Source organism: Stenella coeruleoalba (genome assembly GCF_951394435.1).
Source record: "Stenella coeruleoalba genome assembly, chromosome: 2".
NCBI classification, from domain to species: domain Eukaryota; kingdom Metazoa; phylum Chordata; class Mammalia; order Artiodactyla; family Delphinidae; genus Stenella; species Stenella coeruleoalba.
In genome coordinates this window covers 134399769-134410518 of record NC_137147.1, presented here as the reverse complement: position 1 = coordinate 134410518, position 10750 = coordinate 134399769, and the positions used below count along the sequence as shown (strand labels likewise).

The 10750-nt window shown below is 55.9% G+C and overlaps 1 protein-coding gene across 1 annotated transcript; it reads right to left on the bottom strand.

Annotated features, from left to right (window-relative positions):
• Positions 1–470: 470 nt before the first annotated feature.
• On the bottom strand, positions 471–10738 carry INSYN1 (inhibitory synaptic factor 1). Its single transcript, XM_079913142.1, has 2 exons — positions 10484–10738; positions 471–1339 (listed from the first exon to the last, which is right to left on the bottom strand). The coding sequence occupies exons 1-2, from the start codon at positions 10637–10639 to the stop codon at positions 632–634; spliced, it is 864 nt and encodes a 287-aa protein (XP_079769268.1). The 5' UTR covers positions 10640–10738; the 3' UTR covers positions 471–631.
• Positions 10739–10750: the final 12 nt, after the last annotated feature.

The following is a 10750-nucleotide window of genomic DNA, read 5'->3' as shown; positions in this document are numbered from 1 at the left end:
CCAGCATGGAGGCCCGCACATGGGAAGAGCTTGTTCCTTCTCTGTGTGCTGGGCAACCCTGAGACGGGAGGAAGGTGGGATTGTATATATCCAGGTAAGTTTGCCTTGGGGAAGCAGAGGCAAAAGTCAGCCTCAGAGTAAAAGGCACGGGGGTGTGAGTGATCCTGGGCCCAGCTGGAGTGACGCCACCCCCAGGCCCTCGGTCCTGCAGTCTCCTGCGAATTACACCCACCGTTAGCCCTGGGCTTGGACACTGCTGCTTGAGAGCCTGCCTCCTACTCACGAATCCCCTTCAGGACAGGGCCCAGGCCGGCGGCCGGACTCCACCCCCGTGCTCTGGGGTCTGCAAGACGAGTCCCAGGTAAGACCTTCCCCACCTCACCTACACACTTTTGGACACCCTCTTCAGGAGCCCTGCCATGAGAAGGTAGGGAGGGTAGTTCTGGCCACACTTCCTGAGACCTAAGAGGTGAGTAGGCATCTCTGTGTCTAAGATGAGCTCTGTGAAAGCTTTGGGGCCTGTGGGGCCGGATCCTTAGCATTTTAAAATTTTATTATGACTGCGTTTGTTTAAATATATATATATTTATAGCTCTATGTGCCCACCGCCCCCCGGCTCCCTCCCCGGCCCCTAGTTTTTCCCCTTGGCTTTCTGTCTGGTGGCCATGTAGGGCAGCACCGTCTGAGTGCTCTTGTCTGACACCGTTTGGGTGCTGCTGTTTCTTGTGACCCTTCGGGTCTGCTCGGGGGCCAAGGTGGGGTCTGAGCGGCGGCCAGTCAGTGGAGAGCGCCTCGGCTTGTAGGGAGCCGGGGAGGGCTTGAGGGGGCCCACGTGGGCCTCTGTGTGGGGAGGCTCCGGGGACAGGCCCACCTCCTCCTCGCCGTCCCCCTCCTCGTCGTCACAGCATAGAGCATGGTAGAGCACTTTGTCGCTGAATCGCACCCTCTCCCGTGTGCCCGGGGTCCGCTGGGGCAGCTGGCCCTTCACAGGGCCAGCGCTGAAGGCCTCCTCGCTGGAGGAGTCCGGGGTCTCCACCCGGGGCCCGTTGGGGATGGGCACGCTGCCATTCATGAGCCGGTAGTCAGGGCCAGCCCCTGGCCGGGTCGACTCGGGGCCGTCCACGGAGTCTGAGGGGGTGGAGATGTCCAGGAAGGAGCAGAACTCCCAGCTATCCGAGAGGATGTCAGCTGTCATAAAGTCCAGGTGGCCCAGGTCAAAGGGGCCGCCCACGCCCACCTTGTCGCTGCTGGAGGTGCTGCTCACGGTGGCTGTGGTCCAGTCATCCGGCTCCAGTTCGAAGTCAAAGTCCGAGGTTAGCTTATCGATCTGGCTCACCACCTGGCCGGGGAAGGGGAGAGGAGCGAGTGAGAGGGGCCAGGCAGCGGCCAGCACCACCTAGGTGTGAGTGTGCCCCGTCCCACCCTACTACACCCCCCTGCTGATGACCCTACGGGACACGACTGGACTTGAGGTCACCGCTTTGTTTGCCCTGTTGAGGGCCCAAACTGGACAGGGTGAACAGAGCTGGTTCCGGCCATTCCCCTGGTTCCACTCCTCAGTGCCTTTGGGGGAAGGGGGATGCCTTCCAGCCCTGCACCCCGTCCATTCACACGTCCCTCTGCCCCAAAGCCAGCTGCTCTTCTGGGGGCAGCCCTGGTGCTCAGAGCTTGATCTTCCTTTGGTTGACAGGGGGCCATTTAAAAAGAGCTGAGAGACGCCAGCAAGGCCACTCAGTGGTAGGATGAGCAGCCCACCCACCCTTGGAGAGGAAATGATACATGGTAACTGCAAAGAAGGCTCTGCCCAGGCTTTCTGAAGCATCCTGGACCAGCCCCTGCAGTGGGTCAGCGAGCGCCCCCCATGGGTCTCTACCACCCCATCCCTACATAGCCCTGGAGCCTCCTCCATCCTCCCCTTCCCTGCCTCCTGATGAGTGAAGATCAGTCCTGGTTTGATGGGGAAGGGATAAAGCAAGCATTATTTGGTAAGCGATAAGAAAACCATCCATCCTGGGCCCAGAACTGCTGGTTAAGTGCCCGCAGGGGCTACAGAGGTCACTGCACCCACCTGCCCCGCACGAGTTGAAGCCCCGTTTCATGCAGGAGGCCCTGCCTCAGGACAACCCTTGCCTAGGCCACTGTCAGCACAGACATCAGCAATGAAGACAGTGAGGCAGAAAGGGAGACCCAGTCAGACATAGGGAGAGGACAGAGCAAGGGGAGGAGAGGAGATTCAGGCCAAAATCCAAACCAGTACAACAACAACAAAAGCAAAGCGGAGGGACCAAGAGACCCAGAGACAAAGACATAGGCAGTGAGTCATCAGGCCCAGGAGCTAGCTCCCAGCCCTCTCCAGTGCTCTTTCCCTGGAGTCAGAGAGGTCAGTTAATTCATTAACTAATGAAGTCCCTAATTCAACAAACGTTTACTGAAGATGACTGCTGTCCGGGGATGCGCTAGGTGTTCAGCAAGGAGTCGGGGTGGTGAGTGCCTCAAAGTGCAAGTGGGAAGCAAGGGCAAAGATGATGGGTCAGGAGGAGTCTGGCTCGGCGAGACGTCTACTGCGTCAGGAGTTGGGAGCTCTGACACTGGCAACCTGGTCGGTCCTTTTCCCTCTCTAGGTCTCAGTTTCTGAATCTGTAAATGGGCAGTTGGGTGACTAGTTTATCTCCAAACTTCCTTCCATCTCTGAGATTCTAGGACTCTTGTATGTAGAGGAGTGACTTGAGAAGCTGTTTTGGGGTGTCAATGCCTAGGGATGCCCACTTCCCACAGCCCCAGACCAGGGATGGAAGGAACACTCGGTTGAGGCCTATGGAAGAGCTGGGGGAGTCAAGACACCTGGGCTCCTGATTCGGCTTAGACATCAAATGTTCTGTGTCTTTGAGTAACTCACATAACCTCTCTGGACTTCAATTTCACTCACCACCAAGTGGGTATGATAATCTCAGGCCTGCCAACCTCACCAGAGCTTCCTGAGGAACAATGAGAAGGCAGTAGAAGGGCTTTGTGGGGGCACTGGTGATAAAAGTGATATCATCTCCCATCTCTGAGCACCTACTGTGTGTCAGGCTTTCCACCCACGAGATCATCATCTCCTGGATTTAGGGATGATGGACCAGAGGCACCAGTCACGGGGGACCTGAGATTCCCGCCTCTGCCGGCCCTGCAACACCGCACACGGCTCAGGTGCTGCCGTGATTTCTGGGCTTTGCACAGGCAATGGGGATAGGGCTCTACCCTCCGGTCTGACCGCCCCAGTCCCCCACCCTAGAATGACTCCCCGACTTCAGAGAAGCTCGCATCCCCCTTAAACCCTTGCTTAACCCAAGCCCCACCTGAGAGCTGGTGGGAGCCCTGGCCTAGAGTAGGGGCTCTCAAACCCGGGTGCGCATCAACTCCCCAGAGTTTCCGATTCAGTAGGTCCCAGTGGGGCTCAAGAGGTGCACGTCTAACAAGCTTCCAGGTGATGCTGCTGCTGCCGCTGTTGGTGCCAGGAACAGACTTTGAGGACCACTGGCCTAGGGGACTGGGGATTTAAGCTGGTGAAAAATAGCTCCCCAGGGCATGGCCGCCCTGGGGAGAGGCCCTGTGCCCCTGGGACAACCACACGCTCTAATTAGACTCCGCTGCTCAAGCAAAGCTGCTGAGAGTCTGCTGCTGTCTGAGGGTGGGAGGATGATGGTAGGAATCTGGAGTTAAATGACTCGGCTGTGAACTCACAGGGTTTCCTGTGGCCAGGCCAGGCCCCGAAGCTGGGCTCCTGATCCCCTGTGAGAAAGATGCAGGGTCCACGGGGCAGGAGCCCTAGAGCCTCAGGCCTGGACACTCTTCCCGCCCAAGAAGCCCTTGCCGGCCACCTGCTCAGGAGGCCTTCACGTTCAGGCCCTTCCCCTTCTCCATTAGAATGCCCCTCTCTGTTTCCATCCTGGGAGAGTGGAGGGAAGGAAGGGAGGGAGGTCTGGGCTCAAGTCCCAAGTCTGCCCCATCTTGGCTAAGAGACTTGAGAGGCAGGTGATTTCCCTCTCCATGTCTCATTTCCTCCCCTGTAAAATAGGAGGACACACCTCTACTCGCCAAACGTTGGGGATTCAACAGATAGGAATGTGCTTTAAACTGCAGAGTCTGCACAGCCAAGCACTTAAGAATCTGGGCTCTGCAACCGGGCCTGGGGACCCAGATTGTATGCAGGGCCTGGGTCAGTCCACAAACCCTGCTGCCCGTCCCTGGTGCCTCATTTCATGGGGCCAGTTAGGAGGGCAGGAATAGGGTAGGCCCCAGGCTACCTACCTCTCTGCTTTGGCTGTCTTGAAATCTATGATTTCTCTCTGAGATTTAATAATCATTTTGCCTACATGTAATTTGGGATTGTCTTGGAGTGCAGGGAAATAATTATATACACAAAAGGAAAGAGACGGGGAGAGAGAGAATGGAACCACAGAAATCACAGAACCATAGAACCTTGAAGCCAGGAGGGACTGGAGACACTGCTGAGACCACTCTTCCCATTGTGCTTGCTGACAGGGACTAGAAGGGGCTGAGCTGAGACTGGAAGTCAGGGGTCAAGGATGGGAATCACCTGCTCTACAGGGAGCAAGAGTGAGCACTAGAGAGGAAGGGCAGGGCTAAGGGCTGTGGCAAAACCTGCTGGGGGCCTCAGGCCCTGTCCCAAGGGTGTCTACAACCTCTGTCCTGGCCACAGCCTCAGCTGCACCCCCCGCCCCGAACACTGCACCCATCCAGTCTCCCCACTGACAGCCGCTTCCTGTCCAGCTCCTGCTGCATCCAGTGAACTTCCTAATCATCCTGCAGGAACACATCACCTCTCTGCTTCCAGCACTTCACTGCTCCCCAAACTCCTGAGCCTCCCAAACACAACCCCACAGCAAATCTGGTCCCAGGTCCTGTTCTCTCCAGCAAGCAGCCTCCTCCTGCCAGGCCTGCCCCCTCACCTGCCCAATTCACTCCACCGAGCTCACTTGTGCCTCTGGGCCGCACCTGGAATGCCTTCTTTCTTTCCCACTCGTTCCCTCTCACTTCCATAAGGAAGTCTTCCCTGACCCCCAGTTGAGGACAGGTTCCCTGTGAAAGGCTCTGAAAGTACCCCGCACCTCTCCTCCTTTTCCAGTAGTTATCACTGCTACCGTTTTGTGTGCAGATGTTATAAGGTCGTTGATGTCTCTCTCCTCACTAGACAGGAAGCCCCATGAAGGGCAGGACAGGATCTGTCTTGCCCACCATTCCATCCCAAGTTTGGCACAGGGATTGGCACATTCTTTACAAATATAGCTTTTGAATGAGTGGATGAGTTGAGACAGAGGGCTTAATAAAACCACTTGGGGCTTCTTTTTCGAGAGAAAGTTCCATGGGCCTGGACACCCCAACACTGCCCGCCCTAGCCCGCCCTCCAGCCGTGGGTGAGACCCCTCTCCAAAGAAAGCACGTCTGTTCCCTAAGGCCCCAGGACTGAGGACCCGGGAGCCCCAGAACCTGTTTATCTCCTCCCCCTTCACCTCTGGCCCCTTCAACTCCCTTGACAAGCTGCTACCTCCTTCCCTCCCTCCCAGCTCCCCAGGCAGCTGGTTACATAACTGGGGATTCTGCATTATTTATGACCACTGATTATTTTTTAATTCTTGATTACGTTATTTACTGTCTTCCTGGAGGGCTGTGGAGCTGGGGAAGGGGTGGCGGGGAGCGAGTTGACCGTGCGTGATTCATGATTTTCGTCCTGCAAGTTGGCATAATTGGTCGGGGAGTTTCTTGAATCTGTCTGGAGGAGGAAAACGCAAAGGGAAAAGGGAGGAAAGGAAGGCGAGGAAAAAAAAAATAATAGGAAAAACTCCGCACAATTCTTGCTGAGCTGCGGGTGATGGAGCTGACCCACTTTGGCACAGCTCTGTGGTCCCTAGCCTCTCCGGCTCCAGCTGCTTCCTGGCAGGGACACATTTATCTCATGCCTGAACGGCCCTTGGCTTTCCTTGCCACCTCACATGCAGCGCCTTGCCGAGGTGACCGCACCATCACCACCGGGCCTGCTCCCCATGAAAATTGGGTGGGGGGATCCTCCACCACCACCCCTGGCTGTGAAATGTTTGTGCCCACCCCTCCATCCTCCTGAGGTGTTCGGACCTAGGTGGGCAACTGTGCCCTTAAGTTATGTCCTACTCAAGAGTCAGTGATGATGTGAGAGACACCGGCCGATCAACACAAGAGACGGTTTTGAGCCTCCATGCTGAGCGATATCTTGGGGAGGGGACAACCAAGGAGGAACCTGTTCAAGGTAAGCTCAAAGGCCAAAGGCAAGCCCCTTATCCCTGGCCTTGGGGGCTCCCGGTTGATAGGAAACAGGGAGAGCAGCGGGGAGGCAGACTCCCACCCCGAAACACAACCAGGAGATTCCTGGAGAGCGTGTGGGATTCTCACTGAGGACAAAATCCAAATTCCACACTGTAGCCTGCGAGGGCTCTGTGTCATCTGACTCCCTGCTCCCTCTTTGACTTCCTGCTTTTCTCCTAGTTCACTCCACTTCAGCTGCACTGGCTTCCTTGCTGATCCTGAACACGCTGAGCCCATTTCTTCCCCAGGATCTTTGCACAGGCTGTTTCCACTGCCAGGAAGGCTCATCCCCTAAATACCACCCTCACTTCCTTTGGTTCTCTGTTCAAAAGCCGTCTTATTGGAAACCCCCTTTATATCCCCATATCACTGTCACTCTCTATTCCCTTTCCTTGCTGCAAGAGGATGGGACTGCCTACTGCATGCAGGAGGTACTAAATGGTGCCAGCCAGGAGGTCAGGGTCCTGGCTTTGACCTCCCTGGTGATGGCTAAGAAGCTGATGTGACTCCGAAAGAACAAAGCCATACACGGAGTGAGGCGCTGGCCAGTGCTAGAATATTTCATTAATAATATCTAACAGATATGGAGTGAGTTTTGTGCCCATCACTGTGCTAAGTACTTTATATATAATATCACATTTAATTCTCACAACAACCCTGGGGCTGGGGGGTGGGGTGGGGGGTGTAAAATGTGTTATCCTCATTTACATGGGAAAACAGAAGCACAGAAAGGTAAAGAAATTTTCCCAAGTTCACACAGCTAGGTAGGGGGCAGATCTTGGATTTGAACCAGAGACATCTGGCTGTGGAGCCCATGCTCTTAGCCCGCAGGCTGTGCTGTGCCTCCAAATTAAGAGCCACAGAATTCTGAGGAGCTTAGAGAGCCTGCCGGGATGGGCCTGGCATCCTGGAGTATTGGGGAACCTAGGAGAGATGAGGGCTAATTAATGATTGACCGTCACATCCCTCTGCAGCACAATTTTAGCTTTCAAAGCATTTACATTCCTCACCTCACTTAGTCCATTAAACTACTTTTCCCATTCATGGGACAGAACTTGTTCCTCATCGCCTGGGAGGCCAATGGCAGAGCTGCAGCAGGGGTTTGGAAGGGTAGGGGAGGTATGGGACAGGAAACTCCAAATCCTTTAGGGGTGTGAGTAGGTGTTGGCCCCCTTACCGCATGCCAGACCCTGATGAAACCCTAAGATCACACTGAGGTGAGAATGATCGTCATCCCCATCTCAGAGGAGCAGACTGAGGCTCAGGGGCCTGGGAAGGGAGTGCATTGGTGTCCCTCGTCTTTCTACGAACTTCAGGCTGTACGCTCAAGAGGGTAAGGAGAGTCTGCCATGATCAGTGGTGTCTGGGGCTGGGGAAGGGAGCAGCAGAGAGAGGAGAATGACAGAGGGGACACAGCTAAGCCCTTCCTCTCTGCTGGCCTTGCTCCTTCATCAAGCATCCTGTGCTGCTCCCCAGCAGTCTTGCACGTGAATCTTGTCTTCACATCTAAGTGCTTTACGCACCCTGGCATGAGAACCCCATTGGTGAGCCCTGAGCTGGTACTGCCCGGGGAGTGGGGTGTGATGAGGGAAAAGTGTCTGCCACCCTCTCGACTTTGGGCCCATCCATACCCCCAAGGGAAAATGCCTTACTAAGCTACTGAGAAGGAGCGCCTGACAGATCCAGCTTTACAGCCCCCGTGGAGGACCAAGATGGCAGGTTCCAGGGAGCAGGGGGACTGAAACCCTTTACTCCAAACCAGAGCTTGGCGCCCCCCACTCAGTAACCGCATTCCTGACGAATCCCATCCAACAGGAAGTCAGTTATGGCATCTACTCTTCTGTCTGGGCTTCCCAGAGCCTCACCTGCTTTCTACAACACTTCCTCTGCCCATCACCCCATGTCCAGACCCTGCCTGGGGGATGCGGGAGCTCTGAGGCCTGGTGACCCCTCCCAGCTGGGTGCCATTGGCAGTGGGCAGGCTGTGGCATACGGGGTAGACTCTGGTTGCCATAGCAACCTGCCAAAGTCTTGGGTGGAGGCACATGGCCTACAGGGTGTGTGGGGGGAGGGGACTCATCTCTCCCTGTCCTAGCTCAGGCCTCTAGGCTGCAAATCCTGGGAATCTGAAGCTCTGCTGTTCGAGACATGGGAGTAGGTGAGTGTGTGTGCTGGGAAGGGACATCTAAAAGATCTGCAAATGAATCCTAGCACTTCTGAGCTCCCTGCTTCACCCCTAAAGGGTGCTCCTCAGAGCATCACAGCATGCGCATAAGGTATCACCTCTAGAAGACCCCTGTCAAAATGCAAAGATATCAATTAGCCCACCTGCTGAAGCCCCAGAATAGGCAGCAGGAACCTGAGTTCTAGGCTTCGTTCTGCCACTGGTAGGCTGTGTGACCTTGGACAAGCCCCTATCCCTCTCTGGCCTCAGTTTCTTCAACAGCAAACAAACAGGGATGGTCTGGATGACCTGTGAGATGCCTTCAAGCTCTGGATGGCTATTTGGGGAGGGGTGGCAGGTGCCTGGAAGAGGCTCAGTTGGGAGTAGGCTCTGAGCTTATTGAAGCTGCCTCCCAGGCTTAGAGTCAATCCTGGCTCCTTCTGGGCAGGCTTGCTGGGGCATAGGTCCCATGCCCCTGCCCAAGACTGAGACTCTGGGCAGTTCCCATGGTCCTGATAGAACCACAGAGCATCTGAAATAAGATGAGGGTGGAGAGAGTCAAAGAGGGGACTGTAGTCCTCTGGACTAATGAGGTTGGGAGAGGAGGGGTTGCTCAGGGGCATCTGGCCTTTGACCTCCAAACTGTATTCTCAAAGATGTTCAGTCCAGACCATGGCCAGCCCAGTCCATGGGAAGAAGCACCACACCTCTCTACCTGCAGCAATAGCCATTCCCACCTCCTGAGAAAGGACTTCCTAGTACGTTCCTCCATAAGGCTGCCTCTGGGCAGAGGGGCTGCCCTGTCCAACCCCTGCTTCTGTCCCAGCATTTCCACAACCCCCTGTACTCCGAACATGACTCCCTTCCAACACCCTCTGCTCCTTGGCTCTCAGGCCAGGCTAGAATGCCACTTTCCCAGTCAGGATTTGGTCCACCATCACCCCCTCTCCCCAGCCTTCCTAGCGCCCCCATCTTCCCCACACAGCTGGCTGGGGAGAGCTCAAGCCCATAACTCCAGTTCAATCACTCTCCCTGCCATCTCTGCAGGGACCCTGGTTACAAGGAGTTGAAATTTGGCTAAAGCCCACCTGGCTGGCATAATGGCACCCAGCAGGCAGATTTAGGCCAGCGGCTCAGAACGCTGGTCATGCATGTTGGGCTCGAACACAGCCCAGGGGGCAGGGCTGAGGACATGTGTACCTCATTACCCTGGTGACGTGGGAAGCAGTAATTAAACCGGGCTCCGCTTAGAGAGACAGAGAGGGACACATATCCCAGGATCTCTCACTGACTTTTCAGCCTTGGCAAAAAAACATTCAGAACTGTGGGACGGGGATACATACCTTCAGAGGAGATTCCTGCCCCTGCCAATGTACTGATATCCACTAGCAGGCCCCTAGACCCATTCCCACCTCAGGGCAGGGAAGACATAGCTGGCTTTAATTTTTCCAGGATCAAGGGTTCTAAGTATCTGTGTGATCTCTGGGGAATGCTCTGAGCTGGGCCTTGAGCAGCGGGGACTGCCTCAGTAGAGCCATCCACACTCTCCCAGGGCCCTTTATAAGCCAGTCAGAGTCTGGGAGGCAGATGGTGGGGTCAAAGGTCAGCTTGGGTCCCAGAAGAATGTCTTCCACTAAGAGGATGCCGTGGGATTCAGTCCTTACTGGGCACCGTGCGGCTCTGAACCATGGGCCCACAACACGCTGCCCAAGCAGTCTCAGGATCACTGAGGCCCCGCCAGCCCTGGGGTACGGTGAGATCTTCAGCGAAGCAGATTTGGGGAAAGAAGAACAAGGAGAAGGAAGTACCCAGCACAGTGACCCAGGTGCGCACAGCTTTGAGCGTGCGCGCGCGCGCGCACGCACACGCACACACACACACACACACACACACACACACACTTAAACACATACGTGTGAGTACGTTTCCTGGGCTAGGCCCAGGAAAACCGGTCTAGGGGCTGCCTGGCCCCTCACTTACCTCCCTTAGCTCCTTGGCCACCTCCTTGAGCTCCCGTAGGATGTCCTCCAGCTGCCCAATGACCATCTTCATGCGCTGTCGAATCCGCTCCCGCTCGCCACCACTGCTGGGGTCGTCACTGGGCTGCCCGAGGTCCGGGGTGCCCCGAATGTTCATCCTTTACCACGTGGCTGCAGGCCTGCCCATACTCCCCCCAGCCGGGCACACGCTGCGTCTGCCTCCACGGAGCCCCCCTCAGCTGGGCAGAGCTCCACATCTTAACGGCCC